Here is a 25,241-nt window from a genome sequence, read left to right as displayed (position 1 = left end):
TCAGAGTGCCAAAGATTTCTTTCTATGTATGTATGTGTTGTATCACTTTTGCTGATCTCAGAAGGGATGAAGTCCTCAACAGACACCCCCTCCTGTGGAGGAAGACCCCACTGATCCATTCCAGAATTCCCAAGATGCCAATCCATATTAAACTCTGTTTCTCTAGTCCATACCCATCTCTGAATTTCTAAATGCTTTTGAGCATAGCAATGAAATGATTAGGGATATGCTAGTTATATTATAGCGAGCAAGTTATCAACCTCTCTAGACCTCAGTTTTCTCCCCTGTGAAATAGCAGAGGCAAAACCTGAATTCATATTCTAATTTTACCTCTTCATAGCTTTGCGACCTCACCCAGTCTTTCTGAGTCTCAGCTTGCTCATCAAATGAAATGGGGAGAATGATACTTCCCTGGGTTACCCCTCAGGGCTGTGAGGAAAGTGCTTTGTAAACTGTAATATTCTATAAAAATGTGATTTAGAATGATATTGATGAGAAAAGATTGAACTATGTGGTCTCAAAGGATTTTGTAAACTAACATTCTGTGATTTTAAGTTGTAGGGTGGCTATGACAGGTCAAAAAGGAAGAGATTAGAGACAGAGATCCAGCTAAAAAGCTACTAAATTCATCCAGGAATGAGGCAATGTGAGCCTAGACTCAGCTGATGGCAGCAGGAATGAAAAGAAGAGAATAGATGTAATCATAACTCACATTTATATAGCACTTTGAGGTTTATGAAGAGACACTGGAAGGAGGGCGATATTTTGAAAGAAGAAGCTTAATTTCCTTTTTTGACAGAGTGACTAGATTTGGAGACCAAGAGAACACTGTAGACAGAATGTTTCTTGATCTTAGCAAAGCACTTGACAAAGTCTTTCATGTTATCACTGAAGGTAAGATGGAGAAATACAGCTAGGTAGATTCAACACTGGATGAAGAACTGGACTTCCAAGAATGCCAGTGATTAATGCATTGCTGTCATCCTAGAGGGAGAGCTCCAGTGCAAACTAAATATGTCGAAGGCCCAACTATCAAATATGTGGATGACACAAAGTTGGAAAGGCTAGCCAAGACAGAAGCAAGAGAATTAGAGTTGAATTTCCAAAAAAATCTTCACAGACTTGATGGTCTGAAAATCTGCAGAATGGAATTTATATCTAAATTTATATCTAAATCTCTCTCTCTCTCTGTATATATAGCACAAATATAGCACAAATAGAGTATACATACATACTCTATTTGTGCTATATTTTGGTGCGGGAGGGAGAATCAATTGTACAAATAATAGGTAGGTAAAGAAAGCACTTTTTATGTTTTTGTTGGGTTATCAGCTTAAGTTGAAAAATGAATGCAAGATGAAATGACAGGGTCTCATCCCTTTTGAAGCTACCCTCTAAGTCACATTTGCAGGTTGGTCTCCCTGGAGTGAGGAGCAATTACCTTCAAGTACAAGGTTCTTTGTGAGTCCACACATGATCACCCATCAGTATGTTTACTTTTACTAGTTAGCCACTAGGAAAACTAGCTCAAAGCAAGGACATTCATTGAGAAGGCGTGACGGGCGTGATTGCTACAAAAACTTCCTCACCTCCCTGCAAAAGTGAGGCACTCTTTTCCACAATGACCATCACATTAGCGAGAAGAGTGGACACACTTTTAAAGTACACTAAGAAAGAAAATAAATGCTTGTCAAATGAAAAATAAATAAATAAAAGAAAATGAAATCAAATGAGAAGTGAGATTCAAACCCATTTCCAACACTCAGGAAAATTTTTTTAAAAAATAAACCTAATATGGGGCAGCTAGGTGGTGTAGTGGATAAAGCACTGGCCTTGGAGTCAAGAGTACCTGGGTTCAAATCCGGTCCCAGACACTTAATAATTACCTAGCTGCGTGGCCTTGGGCAAGCCACTTAACCCCATTTGCCTTGCAAAAACCTAAAAAAAAAAATAAACCTAATGTGATACTTTGGGTTCAACCCAAAGAAATAATTTTTCAAGGGTAAGGAGTTGAAGATCCCATCAGAAGCATGGTTTGGCAGAAAAAAATAGGTGATGGAAAGTTTAGAGTCCAGAGTATTTGAGCTCAAATCTTGTTTCTTTTCCTTATTAGTTATGTAACCTTGGAAATGCCATTTCAGCTTTGTGAATATCAGTTTCTCGTCTGTAAAATAATAGGAGTGGATTATATTAAATGGTTACTAAGGTTTCTTCTAGCTCAAAGTGTCACAGTAATGATACTTTGACTCTACCCTACTCAGACCTCATCTAGAATACCAAGTCTAGTTTAGGCAGTTGTTTTACAAGAAATTCTAATAAATTGAAACATGTGGGTTGGTAGGACTGTGAGAGAACTTGCAACCATGTCACATGTGATGCTCAATTTGATGAAAGTGGGACATAATGGTTATCTTCAAGTACTTGAGAGTTTGTCAAATGGTAAAAGGGAGCTATTACTGTTAGCTCTGAGAGCAGAAGTGGGACTAATGAGTGGATATTATGGGATTTTTTAGCTCAAGATCAGGAAGGGTTTTCTAACAATTAGAGTTGTTACACAAAAGAATGAGGTATTTATTAGTAGTGAGCCCTCCCATCACTGGGAGTATTCAAGTAGAGGATAGATGGATGGTTGACTGCCTGTCAGGGAAGTTGTGGAGAAGATTTCTATTCTGAGTGAAGAGTTGGATTAAGTGACTTTTTAAAAAAAAATATGTGATAGATTAGATTTAGGATTAAAGGAGAGGCAGTACAGCATAGGAGCAAAGAGAGCTAGTTTCAAGTCACAGCTTTACTGCTAATTCCCTGGGTAATCTTAGGTAATCCATGTCCCCTCCATGTGCCTCAGTTTCCTTTTTTCAATGAAAATGTTTGACTAGATAATATTTAAAGTCTTTTCCAATCCTACAGTGACAAAGGTGAGTTAAAGATAATTACAAGGACAGAAGATCTAGTAATTAAGAAGTTACTGGTGTCTTTCACAAAGCATGATGCCAGAGGAAACTCCAGTGGGCTCAAATCAAAAGCAAAGATGGAGGTGGTTTATGGTGCAGAGACAGAAAAGTTATTCCCAAGATCATGCATGTATTTCCATAGTATTTTTTTTGGTCTGCCCCTTTCTCCCATATGGAGAGAGATCATTTATCCTGTACAGTGTGATTTGGGGGAGGTTTCATGAAAGTCTGACCTACTTGGAAACTTCTCCAGTCAACCAAACCACCCCAATGCTATCTTGAGTCAGTGAGTCCTTTGGATTAAACAGTACTTTTTTCTTCCCTCCCCCACCCAGTAAAAGGAAATTTCTTAAATATTTAACAGCATTAGTATACCTTGCTGATAGTAGAAAATTAATATAATATTTATTGAATAATAATCATAATGGTGATCATACATTTTACTTGTTTTTCACAAAGAAGTTTTCTCACATCAGCCTAGTGAAACACTGCAATGGGAAAGAAAATGTAGTGGAAAGATAGATAGTTTGGATTTAGAAGACTTGGGGTCTAATATCAACTCTTCCATTTATGACCTGCATGATCTGGGAAATGGCTTGATCTCTCCAGGTTGCAGTTTCTTTCATCTGCAAAATAAAGAAGATTCACTATATGATTTCTAAGGCTCATTTTCACTAGAACTCCCTGACCCTACAGTTATCTCCATTTTAGACAAAAAGGAGCTGAGTGGGTGATTTGCCCAAGGGTCATACAGTTAGGAAATGTGAAAGTCAGGATTCAAATTCAAGTCTTCTGATTTTTTACTCATTTGCTCATTCTATTATAACTGGATAAATTAATTTGTCAGATCAGGAGTAATAGATAACAGAACTCTTTATTCTCTCAGTTCTCCACTAACTTGATGCGTGGTCCAGGACAAAGTACTTGCTCTCTCTGGGTGACCCCATCTAGAAAATGAGGGGTATTAAATTTTATTTCCATGTCTAACATCTTGTGATTTAATTTTTAAAAATCCCTCTTTTTGATTTGGGAGAAAAAGAGTTCTCAGATAAGGAAGTCCCTAATTCATAAAATTACAGAATCAAAGAATGGTAAATGTGGAGCTAGTCCCAATCCCTTCATTTTAAAGATGAAGAAACTGAGCCCCAGAAAGGGGGAGTGACTAAATGCCAGAAATTTATAAAATTATAGAGCAAAGATTTGAACCCAGGGCTTGTGCTTCCTCTGTTTCTTATGGCAGAACCCAGAAGGGAGCAGCATAAAGGATTTCAATTGTGGTGTGAATATTTTCAGCCAGAAATTGAAGGCTTGTCACCTGTCATCATGGCCCTCAGTTAAGTAAGGCCTGGGACTAAGGCCTCACTGTCACCAGAAAGAGAAAAGGGCCCTTAGAGAATGAATCCTTTATTGAAAAAGATGATGGCTTCCATTTCCCCAGCCAGCCTGCTGAAACTTCTAAGCATTAGAATGTTTCTCAGGTCAGGAGGTGTGTACTCAAGAGGGGCAGAAGGGAGACTACGGCTCCCTGAAGTTGGCTGTGTGAAGTCAGTGAGTTCCTTGATAAAGGCAGAGATGAAAAATCACAGATCATAGATCTCTCTCCCGTGGCCTCATCATCCAGCTCTCTGCCTCTGGCTGTGCTGCCCCAATTTATTCCAAAGAGATTGTTTCTCCTCCTTTAAGGCTCTAGGGGAAGATGGATTAGACCCTTCCTTTGCCCCCTTTCTCTGTTGACTGCTTCAGGGCTTTCCATTCAAACTTGTCTCCCTCATTTCCATGTAAAGAGCCAGATGGGACCTTGGAGATTAACTACTCTCACCTATATCCAAATGGGAATCCCTTCAGTGAAATCCTTGGCAAGTATTTTATCTCTTCCTTACCGTACAATGACAAAAAAAAACCCCACTACCTTCTTAGGTACCTTGTCTGTTTTTATACAGCTCTCAATGTTACAAAATTATCTTCCCAACCCATCAAAAAGTTCTACCTAATTGTTCCTAGTGCTACCCTCTGGGATAAAGCTAAAAGAGTCTTCTGTCTCTTCTGAAACATGACAACCCTTCAAATATTTCAAGGCAACTATCATTTCTTTCTTGCTTCCCTTCCCCAGCCCATCTTGACCTTTTCCAATCCCACTGTTCTCTGGCTCTGTTTTTGTGATAGGATGAACAAAATTAAATGAATAACTCCTTTCCTCTCTCCATGTCCCTGCAAACTCCCCTTTGGTGTGATAATTAATGTCACCAGGGGGCTTGGCATCCCTGATTACGTCAGTCCTCTCCAAAGTAGGGGAGAGAGGAAAAACTGTCACCAGCACCCCTATCTCTTTAGAGACAGTTTGGTAAAAAGTAGGGGGTGAATGAATCAATCTGACATTTCCATTACCAACCAGAGATCAGTGTGTGGTCAAAATGCAGGGGGAATGATGTTGGCCGCTGCTGGGGCTATTTATTATGTTTAACACTGTCAGAGAAATGAAATAACTTCTATTATTCATCTTCTCAAGACAGCAAGTGATCTGGGAACATTAGCCCAGTGTAGAATCTTATCAGAGCCCTCTGGCCTCCCTCAGTCCCCTTGCTGGGAAAAGAGAGATTTCCTGCTTAGCTTCTTTTTTGGGGTAGGCCTTCCCAATCCCTCAATTTTAGAAGATTGCAGACTGTAGAGCTGGATGGGACATTCAAGCCCTCATTTTTACAGATGAGGAAACTGAGGCAACAATACTTCTCCAAGGGATTCTAGCTCATCAGACAGTAGCACTTCTGCCATTGCCAGAGCTGAGTCAATGAGAAATTGAAGTCTGCTTCCTTGGGGAGTATGCTTGTGAAATAGGGATGGTGGAGTAGAGGATTGGGAACTGGCAAGGAGCTTGAAGATCATTTAATCTAACTACCTTGTTTTATAGATGAAGAAACTGTGCGGTGATAAGACAAGTGATCTATCGATCAGAAATTGTCATAAAAATGGCACTCGCTCTGATGGAAAACATTCAGGCCAGATTCTCTGGCGTTGCCACCAAGGAGCAGGAAGGCACCATAGGAGGAAGTAGTGTCAAGGAGCTTCCCACCCCTCTTCCTTGGAGAATGAACATTCAGATTCTATGAGCAGGGGCTGGGAATGGAGAACTGAGCTGAGGGATTGTGATGGGAGTAGGAGGAAGGAAGGGAAGGAGGGAAGAAGGGAGAATGGGAGGGAGGAAAAAGGGAAAGAAGGAAGGTGGGAAGGAAGGAAGGAAGGAAGGAAGGAAGGAAGGAAGGAAGGAAGGAAGGAAGGAAGGAAGGAAGGAAGGAAGGAAGGGAGGGAGGGAGGGAGGGAGGAAGGAAGGGATAGAGGGAGGGAGGGAGGGGGAGGAGGGAGGAAGGGAGGGAGGGAAAAAATGAAAGAGGAAAGGAAACAAAGGAGACATTAAGCAGAAGTCCCAAAACTCAAATCTAAAAACTATCTGTTGGGATAGAGAAGAGATGACCCCAGATTCTCTGATCATTTGGGGATGAGGGTGGTAGTAGGTAGATGAAAGCTTAGGATCAGAGGTCTAGTGAGTCTGGAAGGTTCTCACCAACAAGTGACTGCAGAGTGAGCTCAAAGCACCACTGATAGGAAGGGGTTGTGAAGGCTGTGTGGACTCCGCTGTTGTCATGGATAAGGGGCAGCTCTAGAGCCAGGAGACCTGGCAGTTGTCTGGAGATTGGGGTCATCCAATGTGACTGGACATGCACCTTCAGCCATATAATGCAGTATGGCAAATGAATCTGACTCTGTCTAGTTGTAAACAGGTGGATCATGACTATTTGCTAGTGGGTATTTAAAGATCATTTATAGTGGAAAAAGCACTAGCCCTGAAATAAAAGTGGGTTCAAATCTACCATTGTCTCTTACTATCTGTGTGACTTTGATCAAGTGGTTTAACCTCCTTGGATCTGTTTCCTCATCTATTCAACAGACTAGAAGGCCTAAGTCTCTCCTAGCCCAAATCTATGATGTTTTTGAGCCAGCAAAAGGGAACATCTTGATCTAAGATGACAGAGGCATTAAAGAGTTGAGTCAGCATTTGAACTCAGTTCTTTGACTCCAGATCTGTGACTTTTTGTATTATTTTGCTCTGTATATTACCCTCCTCCTCCCAGACCCCAACTTACCTCTAGGCCTCAGGACAATATAACTCATGTCTGCCCAGTTCAGGATCCTGACTTGTTGGCACCACAATTCTAACTACTGCCTGGCAGAAGTTTGGGGCTGGTCTATCCCCTGATCCCATATCCCAAAAAGTTAGATCATCACTATGAGTTTTCCTGTGCTGCAGCCTAGACCTCTTAGGCTGTAGGGTAGACCCAGCAGGGGGGTGGGGGGGAAGGGTGGCTACACTACATTTAGGGAAGCTCTCACTGAGGAGAGACAGAGTGATAGAGACAGATAGAGGAAAGGAGGGGGAGGATAGGAGAGGGTTGGAGAGAGGGAGACAGAAACAGAGACAGAATTAAAGAGAGAGAAAGACAACAGAAAGAGGAGAGAGAGAGAGAGAGAGAGAGAGAGAGAGAGAGAGAGAGAGAGAGAGAGAGAGAGAGCTCCTCTAAGTCTGAGCAACATTGTGTGGAGAATGGGTCAAGAATTAAGAAACCAGAAGATCCTTAGACAAGTCATTTCAACCTCAGTTTCTTCCTCTTTAAAGTGAGAATAGTGAACCCTCCCCTGTCTCCCTTGATAGCAATAGCTAGCATTATAGGGCATTTAAGGATTGAAAAATGCTTCCCATATATTATCCCAGTTGTCCCTCTCCATAACCCTGGGAGGTGGGAACTATTATGATCCCCATTTTACAGATGAGGAAAGGAAGCTGGAAAGAACACAGCTAGTAAGTATCTGAGGAAGGATTTGAACTCAGGTCTTTCTACTTCCAGGCCTCTATCTACTTTATCGCCTAGTTGCCTCAGGGTTAATATGAGAATCAAACCAGATAATTGATGCGAAAGGGTTTTGGAAACTGTGACATTTGATGCAATTGTCAAATGGTTATGAACTTCTGGCCAACCCATTGCATTTTGAGATAGGAGTCATTCTCCCTTTTCAAACACAAGTAGTCTGTATTCAGGTAGAGATAAATGGGTATGGATTGGGATGGGAGAATGGGAAAAAATAGAAAGTGAAGTAATTGTTTTGAGGGTCAATTCCTGATAGAGTCATTCTAGAATATGAGGAATTTGGGCCCTTAGGTGGTACAGTGGATAGAACCCTGGATTTACAGTTAGGCAATAAATGTTTCATTCAATAAACCTTTATTAAGCACCTGCTATGGGTCAAACACTGTGCTAAGTACCAGAGTTACCACTATGAAAAAGAAAAACAAATCCAATCCTCAAAGCAGGACAAATCTATGACCTTTGGAGCTGTGAAGGAGAAACACCTTGACTTAGGGTCACATAGTCAGTATTAGAGTCAGTATTTCAACTCAGTTCTTTGACTTCAAAATTGGACTTCAAATCTGGTCTCAGACACCTACTAACTGTGTGATATTAGACAAGTCATTTAAACTCCTCTCACCCCAGCTTCCTAATTTGTAAAATGAAGATAGTAATAATGGCACCCATCTTCCATGGTTGCTGTAAGGATGAAATAAAATATAAAGCTCTTCGCCAACATTAAAGAACTATATACATACATATTACTTTTATCATCATCATTATTATTCTTTGAGGGTGCCCATAATAGTATTATTAACTTCAAGAAGGTGGGGAGAAAGAGGTTTTCAATTTTAAGAGATTTGGAGCTCATCTAAGCTCACCTAGCACCAAGACTCTTCTTGATTCTATATTGTCCATTAAACTGCCCACTTAAGGCTTCTCTTTTCCCCCTAAGTTTCATTGAAACCCATTTTACTGTTAGAAAAATATCAAGGAGATGTAATAAAGAACTGAGTTTCCCTCAAGTCCCTTTAAGATGGGACCTGGGTTCCATGATTTCCAAGCAAGGATCTCAAGATCAGTGTAATGGGGATTGGGAAGTTGGCAGGCAGTGTGGTAGAGTGGAAAGGGTACTAGAATCAGACTCAAGAGATTTGAATTATAGACCCAGTTCTTCTAATTGTATGGACTTAAAAAATTCCATTCTCCTCTTTGGGTTCTATTCTCATTATCTGTAAAATGAGAAATTTAAATTGGATCACCTGTAAGATCACTGCAAACCATGTCATGTTCTATGGTTCAAAGATCAAAAATTCCTTGTTCTAATGTTCCTCTTGGCTCTAATATTCTATATTCATAATGTGAGTCTTCTTCTGCTAATCAGGTTGGAAAAAGATGAATGAACCAAAAAGAAAAAAAACTGGGTCATACCATCATCCTTTATAGAACTCCATACCCTGTCTTCCCAGGAGGGGGAGGGGGCAGAGAATCCACAGTAATTAAGTCATGTTCCACCCACATGGCTAAGTCTCTCACCCATCATATTTTCTCCAGCTTTGAGTCTTTTCTGACTCCCCTCCCTAGAGTCTCTGGTTTGTTTCATAAAAGGCTTTTGGAAATTTTTGAATAATGAGCCCCAAAGATGACCTCCTTCTGCAAGCTCAAATAAAGCTGCCTGGAAAAAATTCAATCAGGGCAGGCAGTGATGGGTAGCTTTGTCTATGTCTGCAATTTGTCTGGCTATCAAGTAAAGCAGTTATTGTTGTTGAATGAGAAGCCAGAATCAGATGCCTTAAAGGACCAGCCACCTTTGCCATCTGACCTGGCCAAAGTAGATTTTGTTCTTAGAGGCAGCTGGTTATAGTCAGGGGTCCACCTGGATGCAATTATTTTTCTTCACAACATATCTCCTATCTACTCTTTCTCTACAGTCTCTTGGCCATCAACCCTCTATCTCATCAACCTTCTCATCCACATGCCTACAATAGTGCCCCCCCCCCCCACCATTTAACTTTCAGTTCATGGTTTCTTTCCTCTTAGATCCATTTTCCACACAATTGCCAAAATGCTCTCCCCCAAATCTAAGTTGGACCATCCCTCTTCCCTGCTGAAGGATCTTCAGTGGCACCCTGATAACTTACAAATAAAGTGTAAAATCTTCAGCCTGGTGTTCAAGCTGGTTGTCTGAAGGAAATGGAGATGTTAGTCTGGATAAGAAAAGACTTGGTGAGGTGGGATGGAACACGTATGATAGTTTCTTCACATGTTTGAATAAGTATCACATGGAAGAGGGATTTAATTTGTTCTACTTGACTCCAAAAGGAAGAACTAATACAAAAGAATGGAAATTGCTAAGGGGGCATACTTATAGATTTGCTATAAGGGATAACTTTCTAATAATTAGAACTACACAAAACTGGAATTGTCTATCTTGTCACCCTCAAGTAAAGTCTGGGTGACCACTTATCAGGTGTGTTGTAAAGGAAATTTCTTCACACCAACCTTGGAAAATGGCTTCTATTTGATAGTCTTTGGAATACCTTTGAGCTCTGAAATTTTGGGTGAGCTAGGAGCCAGCTGGAATTGATGACTTCCTGCCTGGGGTTTCCCTTTCTGTTCCTTCATCATTGTGAAAATCTATTATTGTTCTGTCTTAAGATTGTGAAAAGACTTTTCCCTGCATTGAGCTGAAATTTGTCTACTCGTAACATCTATGTACAGATGCCAGCTGAGATCTATGGGACCAAGGAAGACTAGTCTCATGTACCCTCTCCCTGGAAGATATTTTAAGAAGGGGATCACACCCCCCCTGACTCTCAAGAGTTGGAGGGGGACCTCAGAGATCATCTAACTCAACTCATATCTAAACATTAATTCTTTCTGTAATAGCCCTGTAACATCCCTAATGCTATCTAGCTTTGGTTTGGACCTTCAGTGATAAGACATCTAGAGAATGGAGAGTATTTAAGACAAATGAATAGCAATTAAAAAGAAATCTCATCCCTTTTCCTGGGATAATTCTTCCAATACTTGAATGAAGTTATTTTATACACCCTAGTCTTCTCTTCTCCAGATGAACGACCTGCAGATCCTTTGAATGAACTACTGATATAGCACAGTTCCCCAGTTCCTTCATCATCTTGGTTTTCTTCCTCTGGCTGTTTATCAGTTCTTTCTTAAAATGGGATGCCCAGTCTTGAGTGTGATACTCTAGAAAAGGTTTGAGCAAAGCAGAAGAAACTGCAATATTATTACCTCTTTGGTTCTGAACATTATTTTGAGCAATCTGGTCCATAGGCTTGTTAGCTGTTTTGGCTGATAAATCATGCTGCTCATAGTCTGAATTTGTTCCATCTAAACCCTGAGATTTCTTTTTTTTTTTACAAACAGCAGTTTAATCATACCCTCCCAACCCTATACTTGTGTATTTTATTTGTTGAACCCAAGTGTAGGTTGACAAAGTACTTTTCTCATAATCACCTTCTGGGGCAGGTAGTACAAATTTTATTGTCTCCATTTTACAGATGAGGAAATTGAGACTTGGATAAGTTTTTGTTTAATTGACTTAGGTCTACAATCTGTAAGACCTAAGTTCAGATTCAGACACTTACTAACTTGTTACCTTGAGCAAGTCACTTCATCTTTGTTTTAGTTTCTTCAACAATAAAGGGGAATAATAATAGCTTCCACCTTCAGGGTGACTGGGAGGGTCAAATAATATTTGTAAAGTGCTTAGCATACTGTCTAACAAAGTAAGTATTTTAAAAATGCTTATTTTTAGCTGTATATACCCCCTGATCCAGTAATACCACTATTAGGTCTGTATTCCAAAGAAATTTTTTCCTTACAAGGGGCTGAGTCAGGATTTCTAATAATAAGAATCACTGAAATTAAATCTTCTTAGAGATGCTAGTCAAATTTGATTTCCCCAAAAAAAGAAAATTGAGGCCCAGAGAGAATAAGTGACTTTTAAAAACCATTCATAATTGTCATGTTGTGAAAGCAAACATACTCCCTCCTCTGCCCCCCCCCAAAGAAAGAGGACTCTCAAGAGGGAAAAAGATATACTTCAATCTGTATTCAGATACCATCCACTCTGTTTTTGTGTTCTTTATCAGAAGTCTTTCAGAGTTCTCTTGGGTCACAGCATTGCTGGGAAAAGGAAAAGTCATTCACAGCTGATCATTCTGCAATATTGTTATTACTTAGAACAAGTGACTTTTTAAAGTCTCACATCTAGTTAGTGGAATTGGGACTGGAACCCAGCAACCATGACTCAGCATCCCACTCTTAGCTTTCATCCAAGAGGTAGCTCAACTGGTTGGGCAGAAGTGTGGAAAACCTCATTAGTTTATGCCCCACTTTAGTGATTTTTCCCTTTCATAGATGTGTCTTTGTTTAATGTCTCTCTGTGATGTAGAAATGATCCTGATTCCCACAGTGGAGCATGAGAGCTTAGGGAGGCTTTCAGTACATACCAATGAAAGGACATGTTTCCCCCATTTGTACTTAGATAAGCTCAGAGGCTAGCTCATTTGTGAAATTTTTGATCCCCCAAACTCCTGAAGGCTGATTATGACTGCTCAGAAGTGGAGCCCTTGTGGCCATACCATTAGTTCAAGTACATTTTTAGGTATTCCTACGAATCTCTTCACCATAACCAGTGTTGTTAAGGTAGTAGCTAGACTGTGTTGGGGAACCGGGGTTTGCAAAGATATTAGAAAAGCAGCAGAGAAAGAGAGAGAGAGAGAAAGAAAGAAAGACAGTCATGACTGGGATATGTGGGAAGAGGCTTGAGCTGTACCCCTTAAAATGCTTTGAGGTCTAAGGAAAAGGCATGGCAGTTAACTAATATGGACTGAAGGAATGACTTTTTTTGTAGAGCCCATTTTAGCATTTTAAATGATGGTTTGGCATTTCTCCATGCTAATACCTTCTGAGACCAAAGCCCTTCCCAGTTGTATGACCCCAAGTGAGTCACTCATCTTCCCTGAACCTCAGTTTCATCATCTGCAAAATGAGAGTATTGATTGCTACTTACTATCACCCTCACAGGATGGTTGAAAGGAAGATGATTTATTAACCCTAAAACACAATTGAATATGAGCTATTGCTATTGTAGTTGGTCTGTACAGAGAACTGTTCTACTCCTAGAAGAATTCCTAAGATCTCTTGAGGTGGTTATTCTATTGTGGAAATTTCAGAGAGAAACAGTAGAGTCATTCAAAGTTTCTCTAAGTTTATAACTAAAGATATAAATGCCTTAGAGGTCATTACATTCAACTTTTTCATTTTTCAAGGAGGAACCTGAGACTTGTCCTCCCAAAAAACAAGCCAAAGAGACTTTCTTCCTTAGGTTTTTGTGAATTTCCTTTCAGATTCATAGGTTGAAGAACCGGGCTTATTAAGAGCCCACAATTTTATTACTTATTTTATATTTATTTTGTAAAGAATTTGTACTAACAGATTTCTATAAATATTGAAATAGAAAAGAAAATCATTTTGCAAAAGTTACTTGTAGAGCTTAAATATAGTCGATATTCAAACTCTCTGGCAACATAAGTTCTGTAACTACTTGTCGGTATATTCTAAAACTTCACAAGAACTTTGTGACCAGGAAATGAGACTTTGGGGACAGGAAATATGGGTTCTAGTTTAAATTCTATCACTGGGTTTTGGGCAAGTAACTTCCCCTCTCTGAGTCTTAGTTTCCTCCTCTATAAGATGAATGTTAGATTTTATTATTTCTCAGGTTCCTTTTAGTTCTGATAGTTGATGTCTTTGATTTGAAGAGTAAAGGTTGCATGTGAGTGACACTGGAAGGAAAAATCAAAGGTTGACTAGAGAAAAGACTTGGTGGACAATGTTCAGTGTTGTAGGAGCTTGGAACTGTGTAATGGGGTTCTAGTCACAGTACTATCTTCCCCTAACTATGGGAATTTTGTTTTCTTCACATCTCGGAAATTCATAGACCTAGTTTTAATTGGGATAATTTTCTAGGGGAGTCACCTTGATGAATTCAATCCTTTAAGGATCTGTGATCTCATTGTGGGTCTCTTTCCACTCACAAAGACCTTTCTCTAACTTCACAGAGTCTTTCAGTTATGATGCAAAAAAAATCACCCTGAGACCAAAACAATAATAATAAGCTTTTCTAACTTTAGCCAGGTTAATGGTCAGATGACAGTAATGTAATAGCACTGTCAAGCCAATAATGGATCCTAGGTTTCAGGTGCCATATGAAGACAACAGGAGGAAAGAGGAAAGGTCAGATTGGCCAATGAGGTCAGTGATCTCCACTCACTAGGGCGACAATGCAGAAAGTCAGGACTGCCTCCCATACTTGTCTTCTCTGGGACTCCAAGGCAACCCCAACCCAACTAGGAAAACTTATGGAGTCTTCTGAGAATAAAGTAGCAACTAGGAAGACTATTAATTTTTCTTCTCTTCCATTGTCCTCAGAGAGCTGAGGACATCCCAAGCTGGGAATCCCTGGGAAGAAAGAAAACTGCAGGCAAAGGAAAGGAAAGGAGGAGGAAAACAAGATGCAAGAGGAGCAGCAGCTTGGAGAGAAGGAAACCAGCTGTGACTGAACAGATTAGAGTCTCAACAGTCAATTTTCCTTCTTTTTTTCTTCAAAGGCCTTTGGAGGAGAAAGGCAGATCCCTCAAGGGAACATGATCGCAATGCAGCTTCATTAACTTTCTGATTAGTCCTGGGATTGGTGTGGAGTCCCTTGGGGACTCCCAAGACCACCAGGGTCCTTTCCTGAGTCCCAGAGGATTCCTTACGTTTGTCACTGAGATCCCCAGTCCCCTGATTACAGATCCTTCCCAGGATGATGCATACAAATACCCACCTACTTTCTATTCCACTAAAATGGACCTAAGAGGGTTCAGGTAGTGATGAATATAAATCCTTTAAAGTCATTCAATCAATGAACTTTCCATATGTCATGATGGTGTGGAGGCAGCTCTGGGTCCTCAAAGGCAGTTCCAGTCAAGGATGATCGTGGCCTGAGAAAGCTCTGAGTAGCAGCCAGGGGATAGATTCATCTAGAAGTTTGTCTGAGGACATGTCTGGCTAAATTCAGGGAGTCTCATCACCAGCTTGGACTAAGGGTGATGAAATTTTTCAGCCCCAATAATTCTTAAAGCTTATCTACCAAGGCACAGAGGAGTTTCAGTCTGCATCAGTAGAAGGAAGATCTTACAATGATAAAGTCTCAGGTCTTAAAAATCAATGTAAATAAGAAAAATCTGAATGAAAGATAAAGAAAAAATTATAATAACAATAATATTGTTATAAGAGGTAAGAGGCCATATAGGGCCAACGCCTATCATATAAATAAAATACAGACTAGGAATGGACCTAGGATTTCATCAATGTAGGAAGCTCCCAGATGCGAAAACTCAGTCTACTAATGCAGATTGGTAACTTCTCTGCAACTTTCTGTTCTAGAGAGTTGCCTAGAGCATTGAGAGATAAGTAACTTGTCCAGGATCACTACAGTATGTGTCAGAGACTGGACTTAAACCCAGGCCTTCTTAGATCCTAGAGAGCCTACCTAGTGACTACACCACACTGCCTAATACGAGATGTATGGAACTTCAGAGGTTATCCAATCTTGACATTTTACATATGGAAAAAACTGAAGTCCAGCAAAGTTACCCAAAGTCACACAGGTCATAAAAAGCAGAAGGAGGATTTGAACCCAGGTCCTCTGTCATTTTTCATTGCATCAATAGCACATAATAGAACAATAATACCACAGATTACTGATATGCCATATTATATACAATATATTTATATTATACTATGCCATAATATGTTTATATAATACAATGCAATTGAAGTTGAAGTGAATAATGATATTTTATTGTTGTTGTTTTCAATATTTTATTGCTATTATTTACTTCAACTTCAAAATTCTGGGACTTTGTTGATGTGGGTACTCTCTCCACTGGGGCATATTGAAACCTCCAGGTCTATTCTGGTACTTCTATAGATTAGTTGTGTGACTGGGCAAGTCACTTTTCTTTCCTGGGTCTCAGTTTCTTCACCTGTAAAATGGGGGCTTAAAGTCACACAGAAAGAGAGTCATAGAACTATGACCCAAGTCCCCTGATACTGAATCTGATACTTTTGACACTAATGTCTCTAGACCTCCTAGTAGGGTCCTCGCTGGGCTCTGCCTTTTAAACTGATTTGGATTGAATGAGGGTGAGGAGTAATAGCCCATCTGGTGGTGAGAATCTGGTTTCCCAGGGGATAGGGAAGGCCAATATCCTCAGGGGCCTCTGAAGATTGGGTTGACAATGTTTGGAGGAGGGTGACTGGAGACATTCCCTACAGACTGAAAGAACTACTTGATTCTTTCCAGTAATGCTTACCCAGGAATAAAATCCCCATTTAAAATGATCATTCCCCAGGAATAAAACCCCAGAAAGGGATGAAAGCTGGCGCTTACAAAACCAGTATTAAACATATACAAATGAAATGAATCTGATAAAGAACTCTCTATTTTTAGAAAAGGAAAAAAAATGACAATTGTGCCCCATTGTCCACAGGAAGAGCAGATGACTGGGGTCTCTCTAGGGTCATTTCCAGGTGCAGGAGCATCCCTTTCCTCAGAGCCAGACCCCAAGACCAGAGAGGAGTTTCTTGGGCAATCACAGCTTACAGCTGGGGGTCCCTTCGGTGCTAGAAGCTGGTGTGGTAGGCTGATTGCCCCAGATGGAGCCACAGGGAGGGATTCCCAAAGAGTTGGGGCAAGGACTGAGGGTGCTTCCTGGCTGGAGAGGTCCTCATTGCCTGGAGTTCTACTATCGATATAGCACCTCTGGGGGCAACAGGCCTGATGAAACTCTTCTTCTTCAAGACTCTGCTTCTCCTTTTGTATCTCCTCTTTCTCTTCCTGGTCCAAGGCTTGGAAGTGATCCTCAAAGACCAGCATCCTACATTGAAAAACAACACGGTCAGTATATCCTTATATTAGGTTCCTCCATACTCCAGATCCATAACTGTGCCTCAGTCTCCTCCTCTCTTCCTCACTGATGGGAACAGGAAAAGGGGTGAGCAGATACTCAAAGAAGACCACTTGCTTTCAGGAGACCTTAAGAGGAGCTGGTAGAGTAATTGGTCAGGCCTATCAACATTGGGGTAGTATCTGTTCTCAGGGTCAGATCAGGGTTGTGGATCCTGGAATAATACTCTTGCTGGAAGGGGGGAACAAATGGCTCACAACCCTATTAAGTGTAGCCTGAACCAGATTAAAGTGAAATCAGGAAATATTTAACAAAATAGATAAAAATCAATAAACCAGGTAATACAGCATTTTAAAACTAATATATGACTTGCAGGGATCCATCTATTCAGGCTGTTTCCTTTTTGTTTTCTCTTCCATATCCCACCTTCACTCATACTGTGCTTCTCATGTCCTCTGTAGGTCTCAATTTCCTTCTCTGTAAAATTATTCCTAAAGTCTCTCCCAGCTCTAGATGCTAGGTGGCAGCTGGGCGGTATAAGAGATAGAGCATTTCATCTAGAGTCATAAGCTTTGAAGTTGTGTGACCCTGGACAAGTCACTTGACCTCTTGGCCTCAGTTTCCTCAACTGTAAAATGGTAATTGTAAAACAGCGAGTTGTGGCAAGGCTCAAATGAGATGTTTGTTATAAACTTTAAAGTGTCATATATACTAGCTAGTCTATCTCAAATTTATCTGACCTTCAAAGTCTACCTCCTCCACTCCACTACCTCCTCAGGTCCATACTGACTACTTCCTAATAACATTGATCCTACCTTCTGTGCCTGTGAATCATGTACTTACTTTACTGCTTTCCATTATTCTCTGACCCAGTTAAGGTGCCTCCCCAGCTAGAATGTCAGAACTTCTGGGGGCAGAGATATTGTTTAATTTTGTGCCTTTCTAATCTTTAAGGCAGACCCTAACACAGGACTAAGGCATGGAGATTGTGCTCATTAAGGATTTTTTGTTGACTGATAGAGTAAGAGTTGGGCCTTCGTGCTGTTCTCAGCTGCAGATAATTTCTTACTCAATAACCATGGAAATCCACAGTTGGAAAGGGTCTTAGAAACCATTTAATCTTTCCTTTTTCTTCCTTTCTAGCCTCTTCCCTCCCTCCTTTCTTTGCTTCTTCTTTCCCTTCCTCCCTCCCTCCCTTTTGCTTCCTTCCCCCTTCCCTCTTTGCCTCCCTCCCTATTTTCTTCCTTCCCTCCCTCCAGAATTTCTTCCTTCATTGCTTTTCCTTTCCTCTTTTACTCCCTCCTCCTTTTCTTTCCCTCCCCCTTTCTTTCATCCTCCCTTCTTCCTTTCTTCCCTCCCTTCATCCTTCCATCTTCCCTCATTCCTCTAATCCAGTCACCCACACAATGCAGGAGGCTCCTGTTACAATAGCTCTGACAGGCACATGGTCCTTCTGTCCTCTGTTAGATCCTTTGAGTGATAAAGAGCTTGATGACAAGGAACATTGAATTTACAATCTGAGGATCATGGATTCCAACTTGAACTCCTCTATTTACCATTAATGCAACTTTAGGCAAACTCCTTGTCTTCTCTACACCTCTCTTTATCTATCTCTGTCTCTCCTTATGTAAAAGAAGGGAGTTGGGCCAGTTTAGTTCTAAAGAACCTTTCAATTCCAAAACCCCTAAAGAGCCAGCACCTTGGAGAGCTTCACTTGTAAGCTGCTCTTTGCCTTGAGCTGCCATTTATACCCATGAATTCCATAAATCCCCATAAATTCAGAGATGTAGTCATTTGATAAACATTTATTAAGTCCCTACTGCATGCCTAGCACTGTGCTAAGAGCTGGGCATATAAAGAGAGGCAAAAGACAGTCCCTGCCCTTTGGGATTATGGCAGAAATCAGTTGGGGTCTTCTCTTTCCCACCTACCTCTTGCACCCTCCAGTCTCTTTCCTGCTTCCTCTGCTTCTGTGTCAGCCAGTTCTGCTTCAGAAGGGACCATCTTGGCTCACAGGGATTGTCTCTGGGGGGGCTTTTCTCTTTGGTCCTTGTGCTTTTGCTCCACGAAATCACCCAATGACTAAAAGCATTGGGGTGTGGCTCTGATGGAGAAAAGGATCATAGGTTGTAAAACTGGAAGGGACCTTAGAGATGGTATAATCTAAACCTCTTGCTGTATGGATGAGGGAACTGAGGTTTAGAGAAGAAGTGACTTGCCCAAAGTCACACAGGCAATAAATAGCAGAACTGGCATTTGATCTCATGCAGTTGGACTCCATAACCAGCAATCTTTCCATTATTACCCCATGTTGAGTGATGGTCTCAGAGGCTGAGCTACATCTTGAGAAAACCGAGCTGGAGGCCAGGTCATGGATCCAAATGACTCTTGGGATCACAGAATCCAATGTTTCCTCAGATCTCAGTTTAAGCTGGGCCAGGTTGTTTCCCCACTGAACTGTGGGACCTCAGGAAAAGGCCTGGGATTGGTCACTCTGTAGCCAAGGCAGAGCCTCTGGTTGGTTGGGCTGATTGTCAGGTAAGGCCTTGGGTTATTTGGGCTGGAATCTATGCTCATCCTGTGTTTGGCTGGGCCGGGCACAAGTTTAAAACTCAAGGAGATGGGACTGGATACTCCATGGAATCCTGGGAGGGCTTAGTTGGAGTAGTCAGATGCTGCTGGGCCTGGGCTTCTGCCATCTTGCAGTACAGGGTGGGAGGACAAAGGGAAAGATCTCACAATACAGAAGTCTTCTAATGACACTTAGCTCTGCTCTACAGAGCTCTTTCAGCTGGGTCCTGAAGGAATGGCGAAGAGAGGTCTCTGTCTGATGGAATAATTGTTGGGGCCATAGAGCCAAGTTTTCTTGGATTTTGTGTCATTTAGAGGTGGGTATTCTGCAGTCCTGAGAAAGACAGAAGCAAACATAATTAGCTGTTGATTTCCCATCTCCTAGAGGGGAGTGCAATAACATGATAGTCACAGGAATAGTAATAGCACACATCTGAATCACATTTTATTGTCTACAATGTACTTTCTCATTCATTACATCTTTGATGTCCCCATCCCAACACACACACACACACACACACACACACACACACACACACACACACCCCTTATGGAAGATGCAGGGCAAGGATTATTATCCCCATTCTACAAATGAGGAAACTGAGACACAAAGAGATAAAGTGACATATCACTTAACAAGTCTTTGGCGAGATTCCAGCTCCAGGACTCAATCATTCTTCCTTCCCTTGAATCTTGTACCACTGATTTTCTGTAATAATAAATGTTTGAAAAATTCTTTTCTCACAATAACTCTATAAGATCAGAAGGGAAATATTATTATGCCTTTTTATAGATGAGAAAACTGAGGCTCAGAGAAACAAAGTGACAGAGCCACCACTTATTTGCCATCTATCACATGAATTATTTATCTGCTTCTGTCCTTCTGTCCTCTGAAGTCCCATTATAGGGATATAGATGTGACCCTGAGTCCTTAAAAGATATACCTGTGCTGAATTGGTGCTAGAAGTTTTCTCTAAGCTGGAAAAGTTTCAAGAGCAGGCTGAACAACTGGACTATGTCTATTGTCTGAAGACCATTATGGTTAAGCTAGGAGAAGTCCATGATCATCAGAGAGTTGGCCACAAGAGTATCCTGGTACTGGTTTTCAGTCAATTATGAAGGTTGGTCTTGTGTGTCTGTCTAGTAGAAGGAGTATTCACACCAAGAAAGACACAGCACCTGGAATACTAGTGGATGTGTGGCACCTGTCTTCTTCGAGGCTTTGAACCCCTTAAAGAGAACAGGGAAGACAATAAACATTTATATGGTGCTTCCAAAATTCTGAGCACTACATTATGCACTTTACAGAAATGATCTCAATGAATCCTTGAAATCCAGAGCCCTCTCAGGGCACTTCTTTTGATCTCTACTGCCTAGAACAGTGTCCTAAATATAGAAAGGGATCAATGCAGGTTGATTGAGAATGATAACAAGGAGCTGAGCCACATATGGGTGAAACAATTAAGCAACCTGTGAACAAAATTCAAGTTGTTTGAGCATAGATCTGAGTGGGGAGAGGTCATATTCATTCATTCATGCATTCATTCATTCCAACATTTGGGAAGCACTGATTGCCCAGCACTGTATGAGATGTGGGAGGGACACAGTGCTTAGATAAGACAGTCCTCATCTTCAAGAAATTTCTAATCTAGTAAATAAGAAGATTGAAACACATAACTAAAATCCACAATCATACATGGTCAATATGTTAGAAAGTGCTATGTGACATCCTGGTAGTTGGTCATGATCAATGAGATGATGGGAATGAACAAAAATTTTAAAAGCTTAAGGGAGACATGGAATTTGTGCTGAGGCCTCAAAGGATATTATGTATCTTAGCAGCCTTATTCATAAAATAAGAATGATTCTGATTGAGTAGAGTAGTTGGCAAGAAAAGGTTATAAAGAACTTAAAAGTGAAAATGTTGAACAAAATCCAAGGAGAACTGATATTAACTGTACTGTACCTAGAAGTAAATAGGCATGCAATTGACTGTCATTAGATAAGTCACAATGCTCAATGGCAAAATAGGGTTTAGATTTATCTGCAAATTTCCTGTAGAGAAGCTCAAGTGTAGATTCACTTGGAAACATCAGACTCTGTAGGGCCAATCTCCACTCTACCTCTGCATCACTGGGGAGCTGACAACAGCCTTGGTTGGGTCCTGCTGATTTTAAAGGCAATAAAGTATGGATCTGCTTCAGAGAGGATGTGGAAAAAGTGGGCAAATATGTACCAAGGAGATATTCCTGAAGGTTGGGAGCACAAGAACCCCTTCAAACAGAGACTGGAAGGATTCTTTGTTCAGTTATTTCCACCATTGGTTATAATCATATTAGATTAGGTTTGAGTCAGTAAGACTTGTTTTCTTGAGTTTAAAATCTGGCCTCTTGCTAGTTGTATGACTGGAAAAATCCCTTAACCCTGTTTTACCTTAGTTTTCTCATTTGTAAAATGATTTGGAGTTCTCCAGTATCTTTGCAATACCAAATGGGGCAAAGAAGAATAGGATATGACTGAAACCACTCATCAAAATAATTATACAATCCCCATTCATATTATTTAACTATATATGTGTATGACTGTGTAGCCTTTGAAAATGATAGTGATGGGGCAGCTAGGTGGCGTAGTGGATAAAGCACTGGCCTTGGAGTCAGGAGTACCTGGGTTCAAATCCGGTCTCAGACACTTAATAATTACCTAGCTGTGTGGCCTTGGGCAAGCCATTTAACCCCGTTTGCCTTGCAAAAACTAAAAAAAAAGAAAGAAAATGATAGTGATAACTTACATTTCAAAACATTTTTGAAGTTAATAAGGTACTTTTCTTATACTTGCCTTAGGATGGTAGAAAATGGAAGTATATTTAGTTGATTTTACAGAGGAGGACACTGAATTTCAGAAAGGTGAAGCACTAAACTGTAAGTAATTCTGCTAATAAAGTATCAGAACCAACTCAGTGTGCCACTCTGGGCAAATAACCTTCCTTTTCAGGTCTATCTGAAAAATGAGAGCATTGAGACTTGATGATTTCTAAGGTCCCTTTCAGCACAAACATTCTAGTAACCTGGGGAGTCTTGAACTATTTCTAAGAACTTTTCCACTTCTGGCATTTTATATCTTAAAGTTTCTTCTAACTCTAATGTTCTATGTTCTATGTTCTAAGACTTCTGCCAGAATTCCTGCTCTAAAGCCCCTTCCAGCTTTTGGGTTCTATGAACCTATGGAGAAGTAAAGAGGAAATAGTTTTCCTAGAGGAGATGGCAATATAACAACCACAGCCCAAAACAAATTGTACTGAAAACTCTTAAGTGACTTAATCAGACCTTGGCCAGGGCACTGATGTCCAGATCTCCTCATTTGACCCTGTCCTCTAGCTATCTCAGAATTAGGTTCACAGATTATAGACTGTTACCTCTCATTTTACAGATGAGATTGAAGCCCAGAAAATCCAAGATTTTCTACTCTGACTTGAGTGCTCTTTCTCCTACCCTGAACCATTCATTTCTTTGGAAAAATAATCACTAACTTCTACTTCCTACCTCCTCCTCCAAGATTTTATGGTATTCTCATAAAAGAAGAAAGCCACTACAGCTACCATCTCTCTTCAGGCTCAGATGTAGACCACCCAGGGCCCTGTATTCAAGAGCCCCAGGAGCAGCAGCACTCAGCAGACCACTGACACTGTTCATAACCTGACCCCCACAGCCACAGTGCTATGGGGGCAATCCTTATGAAGAAAACCTGATTCAATAGGAGTCTCAACTTCTGAAAATAAAGAAAAAGAAATTCTTGACTGCCAAGACCTTGACAATACCAAATGGCTCAATATCAGAAATAGGTTTTTTAGAGGGAAATATAAATATAGAAGAGGCATTATTAAGATTTGACTTGTCACTACACCCTAAGAACCATTGACCTTACACTGGGTTTGTAGTTGACACTTACTGTAAATGATGCTTCCACCATTTGAATATGAGCACTTAATAAATAATTAGTCCTTCTTCCCTTCTTTTCCTTCTTTTCTGTTTAAGTCTGAATTGGGGCTTCACATACCCAGTAGATTTGAAGGTTTTGGGGCAAAATCTAATCTTTTCCTTTATCAGGTAGTTTGTTCTTTGAGTATATTACACATCTTTCCATACCTGAAATTTCCATATTTCCAGCACCTATGATCAAATTGAGTTCACCTACCCTACTGCATTGTCAATTGCTATTGATCCAAGGTATGTAGATTTACTTCTAGGGAAAATATAAAAGGGAACGAAATAGCGACACTTTACATGAGCCTGAGGTATTTTCTTAATTCAACTTTCCTGTCCCTCTGTGTTGAGAATTCTGGTGCCTGTGTGAAGGATGAAGTTACCTATCCTTCAAGATTGTTATCTACATCTGATGCAGAAATACAGTGTTTCCATTTTAATAAAGTAGATAACTTCATCTACAATGTATTGAATTTGATTTTAATCTAATAAAAACTTCAAGCTGGTCTGGTCCCCTTGAAAAAGCCTTCTTTGAAATCTCCCAAGTTATTTTCCAGGGGAAGAAAAAGAATAATCTGCAGCTGGATCCAAGAAGCCCTGCTCATAACTGATGAAATGACATCTTCTCACTCAGGTCCACCCAGTTACACTTGGAAAAATCAAAGTCTCTTCTTCAAGCATTTAACTTGACAGCTGCAAACATTTCCAAATTCTAGTTGTAGCTGAAAGCAAAACCCAACTACCTGTCATTCCTGTTCCGCCATTTTCTAGATCAGAAATAAATTGTTGTCAATTTATATGCTACTTAGTAGCATCTTAAAATTAAGCCCCAGTTGAGAAAGGATACTATATTTGACATGAATTGTTGGGAAAACTGGAAAGCAGTCTGTAAGAAAATAGGTTTAGACCAGCATTTTACACCAAGAATAACATCAAGTTCCTAAATAAATAAGCCATGTGATTTTAAAAAGTGCAGAAGGATAGAGAGAAATATATTTCACAGCTATAGTTCAGGAGAGAAGACTTTACCAAATATGGGTTAGAGGAGTTCATACAAGATAAAATGGGTAATTTCAACTACATAAAACTGAAATGTTTTTGCCTAAATAAAAATCATTGCAGCTGAAATAAAAAGGGGTATTTTCTCTAGGAAAAATTTTTTACGCCAAACATCTCTGAAAAGAGTCTGATATTTAATATATATAGGAATTCAATTAATAGACATTTGTTAAATGTCTACCTATGTACTAGATACTATACCAGCTGTTGGAGATACAAAGATAAAAATTAAATAGTCCCTGCCCTCAAGGAACTTTCACTCCATTAAGGGGAAAAAATACTTCTATAAATACCTACACACAAAATATGGGTCTATTTCTATGAGTCCAAAGTTACACAAGAGTCTGACAATTCTATGGGAAATCTACTTTGAAATATTCCATAAATAGTTGGAGACATATCACTAGCATTCAGGAGAGATACTTGGGTGGACATAGAGATTTTCAAGTCATCTGCATAGAGATTATAATTAAACCCAAGGGAACTGCAGAAGTCACTGAAATAATGTAGTGGTATAGAAGATGACCCAGAATAAAGCCTTGGGTTACTCCCACAGTTAGGGTATGTGATATGGATGAAAAATCAACAAAAAAACCTGCAAAAGAAAAGTCATAAAGAAAGGAAAAAGAGCCAGTCAACCAACCAATAAACCAATAAGGACTTATTTAAATAACATCCACATGCCAAACACTGAGCCAAACAAAATAGAAAAAATACAAATACAAAAGACAAAGAACACATACACACACACACACACACACACACACACAGAGACACACACACACACACACACACACA

The 25,241-nt window shown here is 40.2% G+C and overlaps 1 protein-coding gene across 1 annotated transcript in view; it reads right to left on the bottom strand.

Moving 5' to 3' along the window:
• Positions 1–16,404: 16,404 nt before the first annotated feature.
• GSG1L (GSG1 like) overlaps positions 16,405–25,241 on the bottom strand; it is a 388,597-nt gene continuing 379,760 nt past the window's right edge. Inside the window, exons 7-8 of the mRNA XM_074196007.1 lie at positions 18,765–19,738; positions 16,405–16,803 (exon numbers count right to left, since the gene is read on the bottom strand). Coding sequence (XP_074052108.1) covers positions 19,716–19,738 — 23 coding nt within the window. The 3' untranslated portion in view covers positions 16,405–16,803; positions 18,765–19,715. The remainder of the gene's footprint in view (positions 16,804–18,764; positions 19,739–25,241) is intronic.

Source organism: Macrotis lagotis, chromosome 8 (assembly GCF_037893015.1).
Source record: "Macrotis lagotis isolate mMagLag1 chromosome 8, bilby.v1.9.chrom.fasta, whole genome shotgun sequence".
Lineage (NCBI taxonomy): Eukaryota > Metazoa > Chordata > Mammalia > Peramelemorphia > Peramelidae > Macrotis > Macrotis lagotis.
Note: the sequence above shows the minus strand (reverse complement) of the source record. Positions and strands in the feature narration are given on the sequence as shown.